The 26902-nt window shown below is 42.9% G+C and overlaps 1 protein-coding gene across 7 annotated transcripts in view; it reads right to left on the reverse strand.

Annotated features, from left to right (window-relative positions):
• The window catches only part of SCUBE3 (signal peptide, CUB domain and EGF like domain containing 3), a 993478-nt gene that overhangs the window by 276510 nt on the left and 690066 nt on the right, over positions 1-26902 (reverse strand). For all 7 annotated transcript variants that reach the window (XM_069238811.1, XM_069238810.1, XM_069238808.1 and 4 more), the window contains 2 exons: positions 16415-16537; positions 13136-13252 (listed from right to left, as the gene is read on the reverse strand). In XM_069238811.1, the coding sequence (XP_069094912.1) occupies positions 13136-13252; positions 16415-16537 (240 nt within the window). The remainder of the gene's footprint in view (positions 1-13135; positions 13253-16414; positions 16538-26902) is intronic.

Raw genomic sequence — 26902 nt, forward strand, 5'->3', positions numbered from 1 at the left:
AAGATTGTGCTGCACTGGAGGCAGCGCATTTAAGTTAAATACGGAGCGGCTGCTTCAAAGCTGCTCTGTGTTTCACTGTGCAGGTGGTACCTGCCTGCACTTTTAAGTAGGGAGAGAGATCCCCTTGCACGCGCTAGCAAGGGGATGTCTGAGAGTTGCATAGGACCTTTTTGACCACCTCCAGGGGGCTGCCATTAGGGTGTGCACTGACAGTGCACCACCTTTTTGTGGAACACTTTCAGTGTGCCTCCAGACAACTTCTGTACCTCTGCACCCATGTCGAAAACACGGGGCAGGTGCAGATGTAAACAGATGCCCTCATTTGCATGGGGCCACGCCCCCATGCAAATGAGTGAATACCCTTCAAAGATAGTACTGATGCAACATGTGCGCCAGCACTATCTGTATTGCAGAAGGGAATGCACAGACGTCTGCGGCCCCTTCTGTAATACCAATATGTCGCAGGGGCAGAAAAAGTGGGCACAAACACCCGTTGCACCCCCTGGACACTTCTGTTATAAGGGCCCAGGTTCCATGAATACCATCTGCTGTCTCCTTCTGTGATACTTGTACTTTTGATGACAGAGCCCGAACTCTATGCCAATTCCAATCCCATCCTCTATGAAGCAGGTCGTTCACGGGAAGCAAGAAAACTGTCTTTGTTCCTATTACATCTCAAGCACAAGATCCATTCACCAGATGGTCGCTCCTCAGAGAATAGTTGATGGAGTAGTCCAACAAACTGACGTCTTACTGTAAACACTGCTAGAGGATAAATTACACCAGCTCCTAAGGTAGCTCATTGTATTTGCTGCTGAGGTCTGATGTTATGTTTTAGAAGTTAGCTTTACATTTTTATTGTTCTAATTGAAAACACAAAAGAGGGAGTCAACAATCCAAATCCAAACATTGATAATGCGCTGTCATAAGAATGACACACCACTTTCTGATAGCATAGCGCGTGTTTAAGAATATGTTATATAAACAGTGCTTCCTTTAAAATCCTCCTGATGTCGTGTGGGGCTACGGGCGGGTTACAAGCAGAGGCAAACACACAATTCAAATACACCTCAGTGAAGAATAAAACTCAAAAGTTTAAATAAACGTCTCCAAATGCTTTACTAAGTGACAGGGTTCCCTTGATTGTCTTCCTGGCAGCAGTAGAGGACTGAAGCACAATGAACAGAAGGGGTATTGGCCCTACATTACTGTACACCAACAAGCCTATGCAGTACCCCTCACAAAACACCATCACTGGACTTCTTCACAGAGTTCAAGTATTCCAGGGACACATATGAGGCTCCAGCACATATGCATAATACCTCTGTCGTCAATGCTTAATCGCACTAAGACCCATGGCGAGGCCTCCTTACTAAAGGTCGAGAATAACTTTCAACCAACTGTAACTGTTGTGTATGCACTGAAGCAGTATAGCTTAAGTCTGAAAAGATATGGACACTGGACCCATCTAACCCAAAATCTCTCTTTTTAGATGTTGTTTTAGTGATGCAAACTCTCTGTTGCAAATTGCTCAATCCCGCTGACATAGCAACACTTCCGTTGCTACTGCAATTGTGACGCTGCTTACCTTAGGGAGTGTAGAGTGGAAAAGCTCTTGTAGGCAAACACACCGCTGTCACTACTGACAGCGGATATTACAGCATCCCCTCGAAGACCACTGTGCTGAAAAAAACATGTTCCTCTGATCTGAGTACCTCACCAAGACCGGGGTTGATTATCTTATGACTTTGACACTCACTATTATTGCTTCATTTTCCAGATTCTATACTTTATTTTCTAGATAAATGACAGTGGCCACTGCACAGTATTTAAGTTGCTGGGACCGTTGGCTTTGTCCATCACTTCTAGGTCCAACATCTATCATTGCAGACATTTTGCATCTTGCTTTGTTTTGGAGAGATGATTCACAAGAGATTAAAGGGTCTTCACAATCGAGGATTATTTGGCTTCAATGCACTTTGCATTTCCTTCAGTGTTCACATAATCAGAATGTCACATGTGATAGTGAGCCCTCACTCTCCTCCAATCACTCATCATCATGACAGTGCGCCATTAAAGGAGACAATTTCATGGCCAAAGAATTCACCCTTGGCTTTTTCCATGTTCTGTTTTAGTTCCAACGTGGCATTGTGGTGTCAGGGGCTGGGTGGGGCAAAAGTGATAGGTCATTACCTTGTCAGGACTCAGATGGTTGGAGTTACACGTATTGAGGAAATGTTCCAGCCTCAGTTCCATGCTGAACACACTATCTTCCTCCACACTCTTTGAGACATTCTTTCGGTTAGCATTCAATGTACCATGATCAGGCCCAGGACATATGTCCGACTGTGGTAGGTCACATTATCTTGGCAAACCTTAAAGCACAAAACTTATTTCAGTGGGCCTTCGGCTCTACCCAGTGACTCCAAGGGCCGTGGATGATGCACCGCACTGCAAATACTCTGGGCGCTTTCCTCTTATGCCTGCTTCTTAATCCTCTTGTTTGAACATGACTGGAAAAATAGAACTGCACCACAGGTCTGAGTCACAGTGACAGTCTCAGAGCCCAACTGGAATTGCCACCTAATGTTTTACAAACTACATGTTATAGTAGTTTGTGTAATGTTTTACAATGTATATGTTATGTTATGCTAGTTGACCTGGTCCAAGAGCTGTTGAACATAGGGAATGCAGATTTCAGGAGATAAAAGTGTATCCATGCTTACAAACAAAAACACTCTTGCAGCTTGGTCTGTTGCATTATTATATCAAATTATTTTGCCGTCCTAAACATCTAGTTAGTTAACGGCAGATGGCAATATTACTGAAATGTTGTCAATCAAATCTGTGGTTAGCTGGATCAGCAGCAAGTGTCAACTGCACAGGGTATTTATGTAAGGAGAACAGTGCACTTAAAGAGCCTCGACTTAGATATTCTGGAGGAAAAGCCACATTTTTTTAATTAGAATATAGTGTTGGACCTGACCGTGACATTCTGCAACAATCAAAAACGGAGTAAATTAATTCTGTAAAGCAGCATATCATGAGATCTCATTGTTAGGATTCAGAGTTAAGACTAGGACAAGTTGGAGGGTGACCAACCTGGACAATAATCAGTTTGCCATTTTCTCAGCAAACACACAGAAATTGTGACCACGTCCATTCAAATGTGTGATGTACCACTCGTCACAGTAATGCCATCAGTTCACTATGCTCTAGAAGTGTTAAAGCTTATGTTGCCAGTACCTTAACATGGTAAATGTGACTGGAGGGATGGCTGCATGTAAGAACCCCATACCTTCTCATGGTAATCATACTGTAAAAAAGTTAGAACAGTTAGAGTATTTATACTGATGTATTCAAGGAAGATGCTAATAAATAAGTTGACGTATATCAATATAGAGAAGGCCTAAATTACAAACATGGAGACTACAAAAAGACTCTTTTGCCTATCCTTCTACAGTGCACAAACATTTCCCTTTGAAAAGAAAACTGTTTGAGCCAGATTATAAAATGTGATATTACATCTATGAAGGACAGATTCAGAATGATTGTGTTGAAACTAGGGCTAAGAACTGTGAATTGGAGGATCAAAGAAGCTACGTCTCCGCAATGTAACAGCAATAGCGAGACTGTTGAAGAGAAAATGTATTTTCATCTGCTCTACCCTCATTATATAGAGATCTCAATATCTGAGACCAACTGTATCAAAGATATATATTCTTATTTGATAGGATGAGTTTTTTTAAGTTTTCGAAAGGAGGGGGCTCAAGTGATCTCTGTAGCTATATAAATTAACTAGAACAAGCCAGGGTATGGTGGGATTAAGAAGGTATTTTCTGCACCGTTACATAGTGGAGAAATAAAAGAAGCAATATTAGAGTAGTCTCTGTAGTAAAACACTTGAATCCGGTGGGCCCTCAACTCAGATGTAAGGAAAATCTGTGCAATAAGCAGCTCCTAAGCCCTTGTTATGTTCATTAAAGCAATAATGAGGGGCATTTTATTGTTGACCACATGAGAAATCATCCTAATATTTGAACCTGGAAAGTCAGAATCAGACAGTGGAACATTTGCAAACTGGATACCTTAGTCCTTTGTTTATGTTCATGGGCACATAGCGTTTAAATGTACTTTAAACCAATGTCTGTTCATGTGAGCAAGCCTGTTTGGTGGGCAAAACGTGTCATGAACGAAATGCATTAAAATGTATCACCGCAACTCCTTAGTGAGCATGGTTACTTTTGACGGTCTCTGTGTGATAACATATATATATATACATATATATATATAAATAAATATATAATATAATATTAAAGTTATAGAAGGACGATGTTTCCATAGAAAAAGCGTTTTTTGACTATCCTATATCTTCAGTGACGTTTGATGAACCTTCACGAAATCTTACAAAAAAAGTGTTCGAGAAAATCTTTTTGTTCATGGAAAGTTTTGGGGTGATACGTCAAGGGGGGGGTAAAAAACAGTGTGTTTCCGTTATAATTCCCCTAGGGATTTTGAACATGACTACAGCCCAAACTGCTGGACAGAATTACACCAAATTTGGCAGAAAGGCAGCATTTGGTCCAGAAAGAATAATTTTTGTTGTCTGGCATAAATCCATTCAGTAGTTTTTGACACATTAAAAGAAAATAAAATATGGATAGCTAGAGGCATGAAGGATTTCCAAATAATAATGAGCTCATGCAGGGAAATGCAGAGGTCTGATTGGCTGCCTTAGCTCTGGTGCTAGGGTCCCAGAGGGGCCCCCAGTGTAAAAAAGCATATTTTTTTTAAGTTTGCCACAAATTTGTGGAGGGTCTGCAAATTAGTGGCATAAATTTATAAAGAACAACAATAGTGGGCTCTCATGCTTGTTTTTAAGAAGCCCCTGGGTGGGGCATGTGAAAATGAAGAAGGGGGCGCACAGGGCTCCCCTCCTAGGGCAGTTTGATGCCCTGGGGACCGCCACCTCCCTGGGGCTTTTTTTATAATAAATGCGGGGGCCCATGCAGCCTCCCCCGCAGCCCTGGGGACCGCCACTTTCCTGGGGCTCACATCAAATTAAACATGTGGGGGGTGCCTGCCCCCCTGCAGCCTCAGGGATCACTATCTCTTTGGGACTATGATGAAATTTAATGTGGGGGGCTGCGTGGACACCCCCCACCCCCACAGTCCCAGTGACCACCACTTCCCCGGGGCCAAAATAAAACAATGAGCAGTCCATTTCGGACCCTGGGCTCCAGGGACTACCACCTCCCTGGAGGTGGAGGGGGGGTCGCACTCTCTCCGCCCCCCCTTGTGGAGTCAATGATGGCCCTGGGAACCACCACCTCCTAGGGTCAGCCCTGCTATGTCCCGGGGTGCCCACCCCTGGGACATAGCTGTTTGCTCTCACTTGGCGGGAGCTTTGACAGCTCCCGCCAAGTGAGAACAAACACTTCACTTTCTGCAAGTGAAGGCTGGCAAACACCTCTCCCTTGCAGAAAGTGAAGTTTTCATCTGTTTTCCTGCACACAAATATGCGTGCAGGAAAAATGATGAAAACTTTGCTGCCACAAGCAGGTAGCTGCTACTTAAAGCAGCTACCTGCTTGTAGGAGTAATGCCAGCTCCCACAAAATGCGCAGAGCCGGCTAGGACCGCCAGGACCTAGAGGCTTCCCCGTGGTGCTGTCACTCTCTCTCAGAGAGCTTGTTATTGCAATGGTCTCTCCATGCAAAGACTTCAAAGAGTCACACTAGCATGATGTTTGGTAGTAATGTTGTTCTGTGGTCATGTAATTTGCTTAGGGAGTGTCTTTTGGGCACCACCTATGAATCTGCCAAGCTATAGCAGCACATGGCGGGATTCTCACCTTTGTAACTCTGCAGACCCCTCAACACTTGATTATGCAAGCTTGTGTATCTCACCGTCACCGGCCTTGTTCAGCTTATACTGTTCAGTCTGGCTATATTCATGTCATTTACATTCTTAGTTTATACTATCTTGATGCCCCTTGCGTAGGAGCAATTTAGTTCTTCAGTATGCGCAATACGACCAAAAAGAAACATATAAAATTTAATGAATGAAACTGTGTACATTTAAATATCTATATTAGTAAACTGCAACCTCCCCTTGCAGTGATATATTTTCGAGCTACGGGGCCCGTTCTGTGATAATGCAACTGTCAGGAGTCATCTGTAGGCATTTCTGATCGATATTGCAAGGCCGCCATCTGAACGCAGGGCAGGCACAGAGCAGATGTACTCCTTCCCTTCGAGGGCGAGAGGTGCCCTCCTCCCGGCAGTGTCTCACCGTGAGCCATTTTGTCACTCAGCTGGTGGCTCGCAGAGGCTGTGCCTGAGCACCTGCATGTCATCTCGCTTTGCACTTTGCTCTGAGGGAAGGCCGGCTACTTACTCTCCTGTCAGCTACCTCAGCACGCGCCAACGCCTGCCTACACGGGTGTCTTTGCAGTATACTGTAAACTCCTTTCCTGCTGGAAGAGGCAGAAACAGCACTTTTCTTCGCAAGCTCTTATTAGGCTCTGTTTAACTGCATATTTCACAATGTTTTCTATTTTCGAACACTTGCACTGCATTAGCAGCAAGTTACAATTAAAACAAATATTTGGAAGGAAGGAATACTGTCAAAGATTAAGGGTTAGGAAAGAGGTGACCACAAAACGCTTCATCGAAGAAAAATGTGGGACGGAACAAGAAAACATTTTGAAACGGAAGATTCACACGTGTGGAAGCCATAATGTAAAAACGGCCCTATCATACGTGGCCACTGCAGCTAGGCCCCACCCGGCCCTTCATTCCACAGGGCATTTCCATGGTCAGCTATTGCTACTAAGGGCCAGTTTAAAAGCCCAAGGCTGCTGCTGGTGACTTTGTTCCTTTCCTCAGCTCCCTGAGGGTAATTGCAGCATGCACAAGGGTGCTTCTAGACTAGAGGAAGAGAGGAGGGCGAGAGGGCAGTAGAGAGAGCAATCGGAAAGGGGAAAGGAGAATGGATGGATGGGGAGAGAGACTGCGGCAGGAAAAAAGGTGCGGGCTGGTTTGAGAATTTTTGGGGCAGGTTGCTTTTGGGTCCCTAGTTCGTCCCTAACTGCAGCCATTCTCACTTTGTTCACTAACCACACACTTCGTTCTGGCACTTAATTTTCTGCGTTTCACATTGTGTGTATGAGTTCAAAACCTAAGCCGTCAATATTGCATCGGGCAAAAAGCCTTTAGAGGCTGATGTTGCTATACGTGGCTTGGAGCACTTGTCAGCCAAGAGAAATATATTTTCTAAAGGTGGAGAGGTACATATAAAAAATCACCACACAGCAAAAAAGAAGTTTAAAGAGCAGTAGATGTAAAAGTGGAAAAGCACAGAAAAAGGGATTTGTGAAAGTAAGAATGAAACAATGTGATTGATATATTGCATAGAATACAATTCTCCTTCTTTGCATAAAGAGGAAATAGCAAGACACCTGGAGAGCCTTGAATTTTTAAAGGCACTGGCCATGCAGCCTTCTACATTGATGTGGGTATAAAGCTTTTCTGTGACTGTCAGTACCCTTAAATCTACGAGATGGGAATATTTTATCTCGTATATCACACACACTGACACTCACCATTGAACAATGATGAAGTACTTGTTAGTCATTTTAAAATAAATGTAATTACATTTTTTGCGGTTAAATTCAGACTAAGGTTTTTATCATTTACTCACCTGGTTGAACCAAACATGTTGCAGAATAGCAGTGGTCTGTGCTTATAATTCCACTTGGGGTGGCCATCAGGAGCCAGTGGGTGACCAACAGAGAAGCTGCAAGTCTATCTCCCAGCAGAGGTGACCCCAGGATCATATCAGGGACCATGCTGGTTCCTCGTCACAGGGCCTCAGTGACTGACAGCTTGGTACTGGTCATCACATTTCTAAGGTATGGATTGAAGTGTAATTCTGTTCACCATTTTATACTGAACCAACATAAACAGTGCTGTTGTAAACAGAAAGGAGTGCCCCTCTGGGTGTCTTAATACTATTTAATACAACAGTCACTGCATTGTGCAGTAGTGTGTTGTTTATAATGGCCTAACAGATTTACTGTTAATGGGAATTCTCACTAGATTAATTTTGTATAAATCTGCAACATAAAACTCAAGATGTAGAAGATATATTGTGTGTATATTTGTAGTCTAGAAGTCAAGAGTCTAGAAATGGCAGTTATGTTGGTTCGGAATGATGTTTTTTAGACACAGCAATCCCTTTGCAAAAGCTAGACAGCCCCCTGTGTTGTAGAAGGGATGTAACTGCAGGCTATTTTCAGTAAATCCGTTTGACATTATGACTGGCAGATAACTGTAAAGCTTAGTGATTCAGCTACAACACTGAGGTAAACCATCAATAATTCAGACCGTGTGGTCTTGGGTTCTGTTTCCAGGAAATGAGCCTTAACTACAAGCACTCCCCATACATTGACTTCAGAGAGTCAGACTAGCAAGATGTTTGGTACAAATGTTATAGGTACGTTTGGATGCAGAGCAGAACAGAGTCACTTCTGGACTAATGGTCAAGGTCTTGTGCTGTTACCGAGTAGGCTGAAGGTTTGAATCCTAGTATCGCTTGGCAGAGTGTCTATTTCTTTTCTAGTGTTTTCACTTAAATATTCCTAGTGATGAAACATTGAAGTCTTTTTCGCCTTAAAACCTGTGGGTTGAATGTCATAGCTAAGTCTGGACACTGCACAGTAAGGGGACACTTCTTGCCTAATGGTTAAGGTCTCAGACATGCACACTGAAGGATAAGGGTTTCAGTTTAGGTGAGTCTGTGGCCATTTCTTGCTTTAGTTTCTTTTCAACTATAAATATTTAAGTTACATACTGAAAGGTGATCTCACTCTTTTTAATTGAGAGAGACATTTTTCTTTTCAATTTGCCTGGAAATACCTCATTCTAAGTATATAATTCATTAAACCCTAAATTGCTCTCAATCTCTCACTTTCTCTCTCTCTCTCTTTCTATCTCTCTCAGGGTTGGGTGGCTAGGGGAGTTGGCTGCAGGGACTGGCCGCAGCCACGCACGGCCTCTGGTTGGGTGGTTATAAGGGTTGGCCAAAAGGCCTTGCCACAGACCAGGCCCTGTTTTCAACCTCCGCCATGCATGGTCAACACTGTGTGTGGCCGTAGTTGTATTAACATATTGTTAATTATTTCCAGTAACTATACCTCATGACCTAAGGTAACTAAAACTGCTAATTACCCCAGATATTATAGCACTCATGACATCTTTTATAACATCATTGATAATATCACTGTAACATTTGTTGTAAAGGTATTCGTAAAAAACTGTGTATGATGAGGGCGCGAGTTCTAGTTACCTTAGGGCAAGAGTTATAGTTACTTGAAATAACTGTAACTGGTGACTTTCTAAGGTTTTGTACGAGTAAGCAGCTCAATTTTCTTTGCAATTGCAATCATCTAGTAATATTACTGCACCTTGTGAGACAAGTTAGAGATATTTTCCAAACCTCCTACAAGGATTCGGAAACATGTTGTCAGTTGTGGAGACTGACAGAGAGGGAGGGAGGGTAGGTGGGGGGTTTCTACCATGTGACCTGAGAATTTGAAAAAGTGCATGCATTTTGCCTAGAGGCAATACCACAGTTAAGAAAGTGGTCAGGGTCCAAATCAACTTGTCCACAGTCATATGCTTGCTGCGACAAATCACTGAGACTCCTAAAAACATTGAAAATTAACAAATTAGGCTTGGCTGATGGCCGGACATAATATAGCTCTGCTGTGGTTTTCAAAGATCACACCACAACTTGAAGACAGGCTACAAGATCTTTCAATATGTATCCAACACTGAAATGTGTACATACATATGACTGCAAGGGGGTACAAATGTAAAGACTTTTTAAATGAGCACCAGGAGTGGCTCCTTCGCTATGGCAAAGGAGCATTGCCGCACTGGCTGAGCCAGAAACAGAAAAATGAAACAATAGTTTACTATTGTTTTATTTTTCTTCTTCTGGCACAGCCAGCATGGAGGGGTGGGGCTGGGCCACAGGAGGTGGGAGGAGGGAGGAAGGGAGAATGCTTTAAAACGTTAAGTATTCCTTTAGACGTTACCTGAAGGGACAGGAAAAGAAGCAAAGAAGATGTCCTGCACCACTTATCTTTAGAAACACCTTCATTTTAAAGACATTATGCAACAAACGTAAAAATATGATGAAGTCTCTTCAAAATTAAAAAAGTGAATATCACTGTACTGTAAGGCATTTTTTTTAAAGTGATAGTTTTCAAACATGAACTCGGAAACATTCATGCTGTCTCCGCCCTGACAACAATGCTATTAGTGAGCCAAAACGCAACTCAGTTGTCATGTGCATCTTCTATGGCTAAGGTTATTATTATACATGTAACATATTAGTTTATTAAATTAAACACACAAGGTTTTGTACACACACATCCTGAACTCATTTTTCAGGGTGCTCTAAAACACAACAATGAAGAAACACAAGGTAAAGTTAAATAAAACAATTGCCTAGGATACACAGTTTGGTCAAGGGTTGATCCAAGATTTGATACTTGTTCCTAAGTACTCTTAATGTTTACAAATAAGAGACTAAGGGCATAAGGAGATTTTGAGGTCTATTATTCTATTTTATTCCAATTCAAGCATCAAGTATTTCCTTTGTATTCTTGACTCGCCAAGAGTAGCGATAGCAAGCACAGAAGACTCACCCCAGGATACAGTAGAGGAATAGCGGCTTAGATACAACATAAAACAGTATTGTCAAATCAATAACTCTTCTAGAGACTATGGGCCACATGTAGCAAAGTCCCAAATTGCGACTTGCAATTTCCTAGTCCCTGCGACTCGCAAATTGCAAGTCGCAATTTGGGATGCAGAAAGGTGTCTCAGACACCTTCTGCGGGTCGCTATGGGGTCGCAAAGACCCACCTCATTAATATTAATGAGGTGGGTCGCAATTTGCGACCCCATAGCGATTCAGGGCACTCACGGGGATGGAGGCCTGCTGGGAACAGCAGACCTCCATGTCCGTGACTGCTTTTAAATAAAGCAGTTTTTTTTTTTCAAAGTGCAACCCGTTTTCCTTAAAGGAAAACGAGCTGCACTTTGAAAAATAAACCGAAACCTTTTGTTTCGGTATTTTTCAGGGCAGGTAGTGGTCCATTGGACCACTGCCTGCTCTGAAAAATTATTTTTTAGGCCAGACACAAAGGGGAAGGGGTCCCATGGGGACCCCTTCCTGTTTGCGACTGGGTTACCATCCACTTCAAGTGGATGGTAACTGCGAGTCCATTTGCGAACGCTTTTGCGGTCGCAAATAGTATTGCATACCAGTGCGACTCGCAAATAGGAAGGGGACACCCCTTCCTATTTGCGACTCGGAAATGCATTTTGCGAGTCGGTTCCGACTCGCGAAATGCATTTCTACATACCAGATAGGCTTTAGCGACTCGCAAACGGCGTTTTTTGCTGTTTGCGAGTCGCTAAAGCTTTCCTACATCTGGCCCTTAGTGCCTAATTTAGAGGGCAGTATACAATGAAACCCTCAAACCAACTCAACGACCCACTGTGCACATTATGCACATGCTTCACTTCCAACGGTGCTCACCTTCCACCCCCAAGCCCTCACACCCCACCCTGCTGGCATTAATGCAGCCCTCACTCACAACATGGACCATACTTTTTGGCCCCTGGAAAATGTTTGTAAGTAGCCAAGCTCTGAAAAAACCCTTTTCATTTGAAATCACTAGAGATCCAGTAAGATACCCGCGGTGAACCTAACAAACTCCTTGTCTGGATAGTACCAGGTGTATATCTCCCCTTTGTGAAGGGAAAACAAATCTGATCTCTCTGTAAATGGGGGATCAATATATTTAATGGTTGGGCCGTACTGCAGCAGTAAAAATGAACCTGATCCCCTGCCTGTTGTGCATTTTCAATTCACTGCCTATTAGGATCAATATATCACAACGCCTGCCGTCTTAGTTTCATCACCTGGAGGATGACAGGTAGGGATCTAAGGCACACTGATGTTCAAGCTTTCTCAAAGATTTTGGCTGTCCAAAGAGGACCAGCAATTCATTAAATAATGCACTAACAGGTATGGCTACAAAAATGGCGATGTTCATAACAAGAGTCAATAAGGTGCCACATTGGGGAAGCAATTGATTCGAAATACACTAAAGCAATGACCCAGGGTTTTGACACCATTCCAGTTTCACAGAAGATGTTTAACAAAGGCTCTGAGCAGATCTCGTACATATACTCTAACCCATGCTTTTTAAACACGCCTGCGCCATTAGCAAAAAGCACAACGGACCACCATTTAGTGAGGATAGACATATTTATTACTATTCTTTCTACGTTGTTTCAGCTCTCTTCGGTTGGCACATTTGTTTTTAGTGCATGGTTTCATGTTGCTCCATTTTCGGTTTCTCACTTTTTGTACATTGTAGCTCGTACCATTTGCTTTCTTTATCTTCCTTACACCCACTCAACAAAGTATCATATGATGCACTATAAAAGACTTGTTCTGCAGATCTACTTCAGCAAAAAGGTCTGATGTGATAAACTACAGTTGAAATAATTGTGGAAGAACTTCTCAACTAAACATTTTAAAAGAAAAGACTATTCTATTTATTTGTAGTTGCGGTTTAAAAACGTAGGGATTATATCATTGTCAAATATTAAAGTGCTACAGAATTACAAAGGCATACAAAGGAGTACCAGGGAGGCTTAAATGCAGCTACTAAACATTGTCGTGCTTCAAATCATGTTATCATTTCATAAAGACAAGTGTAGGCTAACCAGCCCTTACTAATATGTGCCACAACATAACACTGGGATGCTAAAGCACAAAAATGAAGGCCTCTATAGTCGATAAGCATGACCCTAATATTTGGACACAGTTAACAGGCTCCATTTCTGATGTGTATTTTGTTTTCAGAGATGAGTACAACATAACTATTCACACTTGTGAAAACAATAAACTGGTTTATTCATTGATACAGGACCCAGAAGAGAAATAACACGGCAGAAGGACACGGGAACAGAGACACTGAAAAGTGATAATGGTTGGAGTAGGCATGAGATCGAGAGCAGTGTAATTCCTTTATTTCCACTTACCTCCGCAGTGGGTCAGTCCATAGAGCGTGTAGCCTTTGTTGCAGAAGCACTGGAAACTCCCCGGAGAGTTGATACAAGTGTGATCACAGGTCCTGTCAAATGAGCATTCGTCAATATCTGAAACAGAAACAACAATCCAGAACATCAGAGGAAAAGATGGAATGGAGCAGACATAGTCACAATAAGTGGGATGTAGATGGCATGGGGCAACCAAATTCCATAATAAAAGAAAATATAGCCAGGATACTCAGAATCACAACATTAGGGGAAGTGAAGCGTGGAAGAAAGAATTCCAACTGTTATGAACCATAACAAGAGGACAAAGTAACTTAATGCAACATAGAGTGACCAAGCTCCAAACGTGAATGTGGACAGCAATAGGCATCCATTCATGTGTTGTAGGAGGCGTTAGGCAGTGGGACTCCAAACAAAAAAGGATGGCCTAAGGCAAAGATCAAAGGAATTAAATATTAGATAAAGTAATTAAAAATGGCACGGGAAAAGACGATACCACAAAAGGCAGAATGAAACATGCCATAGCTATGAAGCAATTCCACCTGGAGGAAGGGTAGATGAAACACAATGCTTACAAAATAGCATGCATATAAAAGTATAAGATTAGAAGGAAGCAGGAGGTCAAACAGGCTTCGACAATGGGAAGAGTATTGGATACAAATCAACCAGGTTGAAAACATGAGAATACAAAGTTGTATGAGGTAACCAGACTGAAAAGCATGTGAAAGTATATTACAGCCTCTCGTACTCTGAGTCATTCAGTAGAGAACTGGAACAAATCCCTTCTTGACTTGAAGCCTTCATTAAAAAATATCCAACTGAGTTAGATATGCAATTGTGCGTGTTTGAGTTCATAAAGAGTAGAATTTTTTTTGTGTGCCATAAGGCACTTATCCAGGGTGCCAAAGCGTCCGGGACAGCAGTTTGCAGAGCCAATGCTACAAGACACTAGGGTAATATCTGCAAAGGAGAACCAGATTACCCTTAGGAACAGTAAGAATAACTACGACGGCCAGGACTACGACAGTATGGCAAGGGGCAACAAAATGCTATTTTGCGTAGAGTGACTAAAGTCATAGTACCAGCCCTGATCTTCGATAAACCTGGGAGTGACATTTCTGTCAGGAATCTTAAATCTACCACTTGACACCTGGTCTAGCCACAATGTATGTAATGGCTACTGCACAGCCTCTGATCACCGAAAGGGCCGGATCCCAAATTCTGGAATGCCCTAGGAACCATGCACTGGGCAGAATCAAACTAGTCGAATTCCGGGAAGCTATTCAAAAGTGAACAATTCACAAGACCATTCAATCGAGGTCTTGACCCAGGGGCAGTTATTGAAGAATGGCAAACAACGATTGTTCTCTTAGCATGTTTTTGCATGCTGCGTGCTCTGAAGAAAACTGATGTGCAAACGTTTATGTTTAAGTAAATTCTCTCTTCTCCTGCACCTTAAACAGGGTGGTGTTATTAGAGCAGTTCACATTAGAACGAAACACCGATAAATATATTTGTAAACTGGAATCCTTATCAGCGGTGTATCAGGTGACAGTCCAGGCAATTGAGAATTCTCGAGACCAAAATAATTCTTTAGGGGCAGTCAGTTTCAATGCTGGGGCTGCCTTTAAGTTACGTGCTCCATAAACATATGAAGACATGTTATTTCGAGTTCTCTGACGTGTGTGCCATTCTGAATCCACACACTAACTAAATTCACACGTGTGCTCAGGGCAGTGAATTGGTTTCTGGAATTAGAGTAAGGATTCACATTTTTTGGCTTAATAACTCATTACATTTACCATGCCATTGTTTACAAAATCTAGCATGAATAATATCTGAATGGCGGACATTGAGACATTCTCCTCTATACCCCACCCAAATAGTCTTTTTTGTCCTCAAAACTGACAGTTATGCCCTCTTGTGGTCGGAATGGGAATTAGGAAAAAACTCCAGAGCACGTCAGAGATTTGTTTTCCGTCTCTTCCACCTCGATCGATCATGTGTTCTAGGTGCAACTTAGTTGCTTTCTCCAGAGATATAAAACTGAAACACTGGCCTACCAGAAGAGTTGTCATATAGATGAGTAGCCTTTAATCCGTTTGCACAGTACACCCCTGTTGTTGTCTAGCATTAATTTCTTACTTACACAGACTGGACCTCCAGCTATCCTTACACATGGTCCCACTTTCAGGGCTGCACCCTTGTCACCTACGCGAAAGTGCCCCTTGGGCTGTGTATTTCAGAGGGATAGTGCTCAGAATATGCTCTAACTGCACTATGGTCATGGTGCATTCTCCAACTAGAAGTAGAGATCTTGAAGAATGCAGAATATCAGAGAAACACAGCTCATCTTAGGATGGCTCTCTATATAACTCGTGCATTTCTCTCTCTGCAAGGCAAACATGTATATTCTTAAAATCATTCCCTCTACGCGGGGCTGGCCAATGAAGCTTTTATTCCAATGTCTTCCACAACAGGTGCTCACTGCCAAATGCCCTTCTACCCTAGGATTTGTCTCCGACTTTTCCCGCTGTACCAAAACTCACATTAACATAGAATTCTGTGGCTGGGACACTTGGTGATGCTATGTTATGTGAGAGGCTGTGCATTAGATGTTTTTATACATCAGTAGTACCCTTTTGCACACCACTCTACTGATCTGACTTTATATTTCAGGTCCTTCTCGTAACTACATGAATTACATTAGCAAGCCCCTCTCAAATAAGGTCACACATTGATATCGTCTTGTAAAAAGGATCTGAAGCTGGCCTTGAACCCAGTGCAGAATATTATTTAAAATCTGCTTCTGTCTGTCATACAAAGCTTTGCACTGGGGTGCCCTACCATATCTACGGAAACAGCTGCCCATCGTTGCTCTTCAACATCTCTGGCACTACTACAATCTTCACTGGTGATGAAACTCTCTTCTACCCGATACAATTCGACCTCCTCTGTTTCAAGAAACTGTTGAAACGCGCCTGTTCTGACTTCATTTGTGGTAAACGTGCAATAATCCAATGTCCCTCAGTTACTACTTCAGTTTGATTTTTTTTACTGTAATTATCTCCATTTGAGGAAAAAACCAGCAGCGTGTTGCATTTGTAATCTTTTACCATTCTACAGAAAGCGCAGTAATGTTTTTTTGGTACAGCAACGCTCTAGAAACATGCAACTCGATAAACACATGACTGTTAAGCCCAGCTGTTGTGCCCTGCTTTGCCAGCGCTCGAACCAGCATGTGCCTCCTTAGCAGGGGCTCACCTTGGCAGTTTCTTTCGTTGATGAGCAGTTTATACCCTTTCTTGCAGCTACATTCGAAGCTGCCCACCGTATTCCGGCAAATATGATCACAGCCTGCGTTGTTCAGCCGACATTCATCAATATCTGCAGAGGAAACAAAGACAGGTTATGCTGCCAAACCAGATTTTAGTAACTCCGATTCTTGTATTTAATCCGTGAAATAATGTTGGATGGAGCCCCTCCCCTAATCTTTATAATTCAGAGAGATCCCACTCACCGGTCCTCAACTTCCCCAAAGCAAATGGTTAAAAATAAATACTTATTATCCATATTCCATCCCACAGTTTCAAGTTAGCCAAATACTTTCATGCCCCAACCAAAAGTCTCATCACTGCCCACACTCCACCCCCACACATATCAGAGCTACACAATAACACAGGGTCTGTTCAAATCTGAAAAAAGAAAACTGTTAACACCAGTTAAGAAAGCGAACGATAAACACATATCTCTGCACCAGCCCATGATGGGGGGATGGGAACGCCTCTCATTATGGCTTTAAAAAAAGTGCAAAGTAAGGGCACCAGATATTCTTCTTATCAGCCTTAAAAGGATCCCCAGGGAGCTTTATCTAGTCGAGGTGCTTTTTTAGAGGTAGCCTAGTTTATTGTTTTATTAATTTCAACAGTGGAAATAGAGCTAGCTTCCTGGACTCCGGATCCGGTTTGAGAAGCTACTGGGGAAGCACTATCTGCATTACAATCCCTAGCAGCGACCGCCGGCCCAAGAGGTGTTGCTCCTGCAACACATGAGCACAGCTTTGAAAAGTGGTCAGCCCAGGCAGCAGCAGAGATGTTGCTATCTTTTCGGGCTTGGTCTTCAGGACAGCACTTGCAAGGATGTGCCAAAAGGGACGATGGCCCTTTCTTTTGACAGCGCATAACACGGCGTCCCACTGTAAGAAGCCTAGGAGAAAGTCGAAAATAATTTAATGCGTCTCTTTATTAATCTCCCTGTTAGCACTCCACTTATTCCTCTAGGGCTTGATTTTGGTTTCAGATCTTTTGCTGACAAAGCGGTCGTAGACCCTTACTGTACTGTTGTAGGCTTTGGACGAGTCTGGAACTTCTGCCATACCAATGGGTTCTGGAGGATGTTTTAAGGCTGCATGGAGCTTCCACAATCCCCTGGCTTAGGTTTGTAAAGCATCACCATCCCCAGACTGGGTGTGGGAACCTATTATCTAACCATGCAGAAGCCACTGAGGTATCTAAAGAAATGTTAAAGGTTAAATATTGGAGCTATATTGATGGTTTGCCTCTAGGGCATGCTAGTGTGGGTACCCTCTCTGCCTCCTTTCTTGAGTTCAAAGATGAATATGTTATTAAAGGTTATTTGGATGAGATTAAGACACTACCTCAATCACTATATTTGAAATTCTGGGTAGGAACCTTGCCACTTGGGTCAGGCAAGGCAAAACTGCTGCGTGCTCCCAAAGATTCTGATGGGTTCTGCCCCTTCTGCCTCCAAGTGCTTGAAACCATAGAACACGTTGTAATCTTCTGTCCAATTTATAATGGGTACACATGTAAATGGATTTTTACACTATGCCATAACCTGGGAATTAGGGACCGCAGAGCAGCGATTAGGATCCTGAGAAGCGACGCCAGATAAGTCATTGTATTTGCTGTTTCATGTTTCCTGTCGCATATTTGGAGGCTTTAGCAAAAAAGGACAGCCTGTTGAAGGGTTGACCCTGTTGTTAGCCCTTATTTCTAATTATGCAAGATCGTTCTAGTCTTTAGACCAGGATTTATGGGTGGTTTGGGATGTGGTATCTATCAATGTGGAGGTGTGCTAGCTACTATTATGGAACACTACTTGGGTCGTGTTCGTTGTATCGTAAATGAATACATTTTATAATTCTATCTATTTTTGTAGCACCAGTATTTTATAGTTTTTATGTGTTAGTATACTGGGATCTTCTAATGTGCTTTTTTTATCTATATTGCCGAATGAAGATTTATGATGATGATAAAGAGATATGCGACATCCACAGTAGAGAAGGGAATACGACCAAATGACAGAGCCAGTCCTAACTGTGAATGTAGACGTCTATGCCACAACCACATCCCAATTCACAGAACTTTAGACATTGTCTCTCTGTGGTATTTTCCAAATTTGTAAATCTGTGTGCTCACTTCTATCAACTGTTCCTTTAAAGCAGCTATATGCAAGGGAAACTCTTGGCAATTACCTCATCTACATATCACTGTTTCTGTTTCCATTATCTGTCCCTACTCACCCCTACATTAATAACAAGCCTCCCATTTTCACTTGTTCTTTTTTTCCTGCCCAGTTTGCCACCTATGTCCCACATTCATTTCTGCGTTGCCTCTGCCTCCCAGTCCCTGGCTGCCACTGTGATGCCTTCATCAGACAGGGCCATTTATCACCCAGCACAGTTTTCCAGGTTATAAGCACCATTCAAGTTAACTTGAGACTACAATACCAAAAACAATGACACAAATGGCACCATTAAACTGCACTTCAAAAATGACTCAAAAGAGAGACACCAGAAAAACAAGAGCACAGGTAAAAGAACAGAACCACAACTGAAAATATGGAAATTCCAGTACAAATGGGGGCACTAAAGTAAGAAGTGTTGGCCAATCACAGGTGAGAGAGCTAAATCAAGAAAAGAATGCTGACTGATCACGGATGAGACTGAGGTCACTACAATATAGATCTTTGTCCAAACACAGATTTGAATACATGGTAAAACCATGAATGCTGACTCGTGACAAATGGAAATTGGACATATGTAGAACACGAATATCCAGCAATGATCAGGCTTGAGAAATTTGACCTAATGAATAACTTAATTAACTTTGGTAACGCCTTATCTACATCTGGTAGAGACTCTATCAGTTATCTCCAGGCCTCAGACTGGATCAGGAAATTGTTTGTGAGCTGTACCCGTGCACGCCAGTTGGTGGCATAGTTTGGCTTCACGTGGCATTGGTGGCTGCTCTGGAAGTGACGTGCATGGTGCCTATATAGATGCCAACCCAGCACGCAGATGTCAGGTTTTTTTCACAACTTTACACACCAGCAGTGTGGAGCCATGAAGAACACTGACCACTGGTTTGGAAAACTAGGCCCTGAAAAGGAAAAAATCCTGCCACTAGAAATCCGCTTGCAGAGCGGGGAAGATGGGCAGATCGGTAAGGAATATGCAGCTAGACTGAGTCTCAAGCAGATAAGGCGTTACCAAAGTTAAGTAACTTGGTTTTTTTTGGCTTTTGTTTTCTTATTTATTGACTTTTTGTCATACAACTTCAGTCAAAAGCAGGAGGAAAAAGAAAAAGAAAGAAAACTCAATATCAAACAATAAGTACAGCTTGGCATTATAAGTCACTCAGGACAGGCCATTTTTATTGTTATCAAAGGATGTGCTTCGAGTATTCAGCCTTTTGGAACACTAGGGGTCAGATGTACAAACTTTTTTCTTGTTGCAAACGGTCTGATTCGCAGAATCGAGCCGTTTGCGACACGAAAAAAGCATTTTGCAATTCACAGACCCAATTTTGGGATTCGGTAATCTATTTCCTGATCGCACAAAGGGTTTGCGAGGCACAATTAGGAAGGGGTGTTCCCTTCCTAATTGCGAGTCGCAGTGAGATGTATGATTGTTTTGTGACCGCGAATGTGGTAAAAAATCTATCGCAGTTTGCACCAATTTCAAATTGGTGCTAACCCATTCGCAAACGGGAAGGGGTCCTCACGGGAGCCCCTTCCCTTTGTGAATTGATGTGAAAATATTTTTTCAGAGCAGGCAGTGGTCCCAGGGAAAAAATGAAAAGAAAACTTTTTCTTTTCAATGCATCCTGTTTTCCTTTAAGGATTAAAAAACAAACAAAAAAACACTGCTTTATTTGAAAGCAGTCATAGGCACGGTGGTCTTCTGTCCCCAGTAGGCCACCATCCCTGTGAGGTCGGCCATTCCCACTGGGGTCAGAAATTGCGACCTACCTCATGAATATTTAAGAGGTAGGTCATTTGCGACCCCATTGAGAATCGCAAACAGTGTCATTGACACTGTTGTGCATCAGGTTTTGCGACTCGCAATTTGTGAGTCGCAAAACCTGATATTTGTACATGTGGCCCTAGGTCTCATTCTCAGTCCCACAGGTCAAGTCTTCAGATGGCCAGTCCAAAACTGCTGTACCGGCGTTGCACCACCTGTCTCTTGTGCACCTTAGTGGATCCATAGCTCATAGCTACCAGGAAGTGGAGGGGACCTACATTCCCCCTATCTATCACTATGTATTTAGTCAACATTTTGGTACAACTGCAAGGGGCCCCAGATTGTCTTGGTCCGATTTATCCAGGGGATCATGGAATAGTAGAGTTCCAGTTCGTCGCTACAGAATGCCATATCTTTCAGCCATTCCTGGATCTCGGTCCAACAGCAGCCATCCCATGCACAACAAAACTTGTCTTTCTCCCAGTAATAGCACAAGCGATGCGAATTTCCTGACCTCTCACGGTATTCCCCTTCTGAATCCCAAAAGCGCTATCTTAGATGTTGTCAAGGGACATTTCTAACATTTCAGACAGTGCTTTGCCTACTTCCAGTACTCAGCTATCACCTGGCACTGCCACACGAGATGTATGAACCCTTCAGGGTCCCTACAGAAGGCGCATCGCAAGTGTGCTTTGAGTTGGAGTGCAGACAGCTGTCAGTAGTATGATATGTTCAGTGGAGATATTTAAGGTCGATTAGGTGCAGTCTCCCATTAGGGAAGAGTCCTCCTGTTAAGCTGCAACAGTACAGTACGTCCAGGCCCTGTCCAAAAGTTCCTCCCCTAAGTCTAATTCCCAATGTTGTCTGGCCCTGGACTGGCGTGTTGGGGCTTCCATTTCAAACGAGATGTATAAGTTAGTCACCCTGTGCCAAACTGTAGGAGCAGCCACAAACATTGACAGAGTGGCAGATGACAGGGGCTCCTGGGGAAATGTACAGTAGTTTGCCATGCAGTGATACGTGAATATATCAAATGGGGCTTGATTCATATCATTGATCACTGTCAGGCCACCTAAGAATAGTCCGTCTGGGAACAGATATTATCATTCTCAGTGGCTATCTGTGCCATGTAAGGTGGAGGTTTATCACAAAAGTATGCAAAGTGTGCTTGAGCACAGATAGCAGAGTTTGAATTATGGTGTGATCAACCCTCCACTGTCATACAGAAGCGTCAAAGTTTTCCATCGAACTTGAGGTTGAGGTTGACGCCCCAACCAAGCTAGAGTGTCCAGATGAGATTTGAGGGTCTTTAAGAAATTTTGAGCGAGTGGTATGGGAATATTATTAAATAGGTAAAGCAGCTTGGGCAGAACAACCATTTTACTAAGAGCAGTCTTCCCCATCAGTGAGAGTGGAAGAGCCTTCCAACAGGAGACCTGCTCCTCAATAAGGGTCATGGTTGTCCCATGGTTTTTCGCTGACCACTATATCCTCATCCCACTGAATCCAGACCTGCAGGTATTTGACAGGTTGTGTGGCCAGGATACGAGGTAAATCTAATAGACGTGGAGACGAGGCTTGTGTGTGTGGGAATATCGTGGACCTGTTCCAGTTTACAGAGACACATGGAAAGGTGTAAAAAAAGGTAAATTCCTGAATGACTGGGCTTAGATTCCGGCTGGGTCCCTCAAGTACATTGTGAGATCACCCGCATAAAGGGGCACTATTAGGTTTTGCAGGGAAAACATCTATCCCCTCTGTCCGTGGATCTGTCAGATTTCACAGGCTAATGGTTCTGGGGCTAGGGCATACAGAGAGGAGGGCAATGGGCAACCCTGTCTAGTGCCTCATCCAATGGGGAAGGGTCAGGGAACTATACAAAAACCACACATAGTTTATGAACTGCTGTGGAATGCCCATGCGCGCTAGCACAGCAAAGAGGTAAGGCGACTCAAACAAATCAAAGTCTTTGGTTGCATTGAGAAACACCACAACTATGTCCTTTGTGGGGTCAAGCTGACGCAGGAGCGCAAAACGAGCTTGCACATTGTATGCCATGGATCTGCCTGGGAGAAAAACACACCTGTACAGGAGGGCCAGTGTGGGCATTATGAGGGTGAGCCAGCCAGTATCCTGGCTAATATTTTGGCATCTAGTTTTATAAGTGATAATGGTCGTATCAGTCAGGGTTTTCAGGTGGTATGCACAGTTTCAGTAATGTAAGAAGGATACTTTCTCGCATCAAAGGGCGAAGTTTTCCCCACTGGAGTGCCTTGTTGTATACCTGCAGTAACCGCTGGGCCAGCAGGGATGCATACTGGTTATAAAACTCAGCTAAATCCGTCCCCCCGGCGCAGTACAGGTAGAGAGCCCAGCTATAGCTGACAGAATTTCTTACAGATCAATAGGCTCCTCTAAGATTGTCTATGTGGTCCTTCATTCCAAGCCAGGCCTCGCCCTGTGACGTGATACAAGAAGCATAGAGTGGAGTATAGTAGTCAACCAGTTCCAGCAAAATGTCAGCTGCCTCGCATGCTGTAGTGCCATCCCCTTTTGTCAGGTGCATGATGGCTTGAATGTGCCTTTCTGGTCTCAAGAGTATAGCTAAAGTACTACTTGGCTTCTCTGCCTCACCATAGGCTTGGGCCCGTGCATACTTATGTGAATGGTTGACCTCCAGCTCTGCAGTCTCCAAACATTCTGTCTGCTGGTGCCTAATTTCTTCCAGGGTGGTCACGGATGGGGCGGCTGAATAGTCAGCCTCAAAGGTTTTTAGTTCCCTTTTTATTCGCTCAAGGCTGGCTTGAAGTGCATCCCTTACCCAATGTTGTTTTGATATGCAGATACCCCTAATATATGCCTTGCAGGCTTCCAAACCACTCTCCGAAACTGCACCGACTCCTCATTAGCTTAAGAGAACTGTAGTATTTTGGTTCCCACCTCGTCTGTGAACACTGTATCAAATAGAGCCTGCAGGGAGAGGTGCCATGTGAAGGCACAATGCTTGGGAGCAGCTGTAGGTACAGTCAACCTGACAGGTCATTGATCATACAGGATGCGCAGGAGGTAATCTACAGCAGTTGCCTACCTGCCTATGTCCAGTGTGCTCAACCAATAATCTAGTCATGCCTAGGACCCATGAGTTGTAGAGGGGGTAGGGAAGCGGTTCCCCTAAAGGTCCTGAAAATCATATGTGGTTATGATGTTGGCAAGGGCACTTGTAGCTGCTTGGTGAGTGTGATTGATGGCGTTGGTTAAATCATGCTGCTTATCTAAAACCAGACTGAAGTCCTCTCCCCAGTGTATGGTGCGGTGTGCCAGAACTTGGTATGTGGTCTACAGACTTTGTACGAAGTCTTGGTCGACTGTGTTGGGGGCATAGGAGTTGATTAGTGTGATGTGTTTACCCCCAAGTATCACTTTTAAAATGTTGTATAGACCCTGCAGGTCATTGGCTTTGTACAGCAATCTGAAAGGGAGTCCCCTCTTATTAAGGATGACTGTCTCCCGAGCACAGGAGTAGTAGTTAGAAAGGGAGCTGGGGTCCCTCCACCAGGAGGCAAAGTGGGTACTGAAATGTGGTGTGCGGAACAATGTGTCTCTCCTGCAGGACAGCAATGTCTGTTTTGTCACCATCTAGATATGGTAGCACTTGCTGTGCTTTACGGGGCTTACTGAGTCCTCTCACATTACAAGTTAACAGTTGGAGAGGAAGGGATTGAGGCAACCTGCTCATCTACAAGGGAGAATATGGAATGACGCAGTGGCATAATAGAAACCCTGGGTCAAGTTTGTGCTAAAGTCACCGTGTCGCATGCTGTTGCTAGAAGATTAATGTGCCTTGCAAGTGCATTTGCCCATCTTCAAGTCATATGCCAGCTGTGTTGTACCCTTAACCCGTAGGGGATTAGATATCTAGGTTGCACTGTTCATCAAAAGATGTATTACTGTGATCTGTGCAATGCCTGTGACTGATCCTACTTTGGGCCATTGGGACTAACAAGGGAAAGAGATGTTCATTATGATGTCATAATTATTTTGCTAGGATAATGGTGAAGGATTGTAAGATTTTTACCAGAATTACTATTAACTTATCCTTTGGACATACTATGGAAGTTGTTTGCTATATCTATGGGATACTGGGGCATGAATGTTATTATATTGACATTAGAGCAATTAAGCAATCATATGGTGCACTATACCCGTTCTGTTCTGATTTTTTGACCCTGACACCCTTGCTGTTCTTTTTAAAGTGGATCTTTTTGTCTGTTGTTTTACAAAAACTCTTTCTCTATTGAGGCATGGGAGATTATAACTCTATTTCTGTAAATTATATAAGGCAGATCTATTGCAACAATACTAAGATTGTTTTCACATTCATCTCTGTTAATACAACAATAAGACAATGACACATTGCAATAAGTCCATGGACTGGCACTGACAGGAACCTCTGATTTGAAGAGAGGCATAGTATGGTAACTTTTTTGAGACAGCTTAAGGGACTAAGTGGTTCCAGGTTATTTGAGATGATATAACAAGATACTATCATTGTTTATATGGGCCTACGTATCCCTTTGATTAGAGCAATAATTTATTCAAGTGAGAGAATGGTGATACAATGGATAAGGAAAATGTTACTTACCAGTGCACATATGTTCGTGGCATGTAGTGCTGTAGATTCACATGCTTTGCATTAGCTTGCCGTCTAGTGTTTGGTCTGGAGTGGTACAGAGTGGTGCAACTTGTTTTACATCAAAGGAGCTTTTCAAGTCATGGGATGGAGTGACTCCTCCTCTCGGTGATACTGCACCTGGGCATTGAGTCCTTTGTTAGATTGTTTTGTCCACAGGCGGGAGAGTAAAGTAGTGTGAAAAGAGTAAGAGAGAAAGAGCTGCCCATGTAATGTATCTAAATATATACAATGTTTACATGTTAACAGAATTGCAATGGCCGCAGGCGCCCGGGGAGGAGGGAGGGCACATGTGAATCTCCAGCACTACAAGCCATGCACAGATTTTTACTGGTAAGCAACAGAATGTAGAGCAGTCCTTCCATTAAGAGGTGGCTAGTGTGCAGGAGTTGCAATTGTTTGGAAAAGTGTTATAAGCACTACTTGCCCAACATTGGTTTGTTGATGTGCTAGTACATCTACACAATAGTGTTTTGTAAAGGTATGTGGTGTACAGATAACTGATATAGGTATGTTACCTAAAAATGCCACTGAAGCACCTTTTTTCCTAGTGGAGTGTGCTTTAGGTGTCACAGGTAAGTGTTGTTTAACATTAGCATAGCAAGTTTGAATACACTTGACTATCTATCTACCTATACTAGTTTTTTATATAGGGTTTCCTTTGTGGAGCATTGAAAAGGCCACAAAAAGTTGTTTACTTTTTGTGAACAATTTTGTTCTACCTATATAGTACATAAAAGCCCTTTTGACATCAAGAGTGTGTACAGCCCTTTTCCCTACGGAATCAGGTTGTAGAAAAAAAATGGTAATTCTTTTGATTGATTGATATGAAACTGAAAGGAATTGAGTGTTAGTTCGAAAAATTACTTTATCTTTATGAATTGGGAAGAATGGTTCTTCCAGGTTAAAGCCTGAAGCTCACTTACACATCTAAGGGAAGTGATAGCCGCCAGAAAAGCTACCTTCCATGACAGGAATTGCCACGGACATGCATGTAGTGAGTGGCTCGCTCAAAAGGGGGACCCATGAGTCTTGTGCAAACAATGTTAAGGTTCCAGGATGGTGCCAGAAGTACCCTTGGTGGAATGACTTGTTTAAGCCCTTCCATAAATGCTTTAATAACTGAAACTCTAAATAAAGAAGTATGCTGTCTGTTTTGAAGACATGCAGCTATAACTGCTAAATAAAGTCAAATGGATGCGTAAGCTAAATTAGCTTTTTGTAAATGCAGTAAGTAAACAATTTCTTGAACTGTTGGCTTAAGAGGGTCAATGTTTTTTGGTTGGCAGTAGCAGACAAAGCATTTCCACTTTGCTAAGTAACACTGTCTAGTTGTGGGTCTATGCACTTCTTCAAGGATGTCCATACATTCCAGCAGTAGTTTTAAATATCCAAACTCTGTGGCCTCAGGAACCATATTGCTAGGTTGAGTTACTTACGGTCTGGATGTCTTATTTGCCCTTGATTCTGTGTTAAAAGGTCCAACTTATTGGGGAGCGTCCGGTGTGGAACTAGTGAGAGATCCGGAAGTGTTGTGAACCATGGTTGTCATGCCTAGGAGCTACAAGTATCAGTGTGAGGGTAGATTGTCTGAGTTTTTGAACTAAAAAAAGAATGAGTGGGAGAGGCGGAAAAGCGTAAGCAAATATCCTTGACCAGCTCATCCACTGAGCATTACCTCTGGACTGAGAGTGAGGGTACCTGGATGCAAAGTTTTGAGATTTTGAGAGGTAGCGAGTAGGTATATTTGAGGTGTTTCCCACTTCAGAAATTACTGCTGAAGGACTTATGG

This window comes from Pleurodeles waltl, chromosome 6, assembly GCF_031143425.1.
Source record: "Pleurodeles waltl isolate 20211129_DDA chromosome 6, aPleWal1.hap1.20221129, whole genome shotgun sequence".
Classification (NCBI taxonomy): domain Eukaryota; kingdom Metazoa; phylum Chordata; class Amphibia; order Caudata; family Salamandridae; genus Pleurodeles; species Pleurodeles waltl.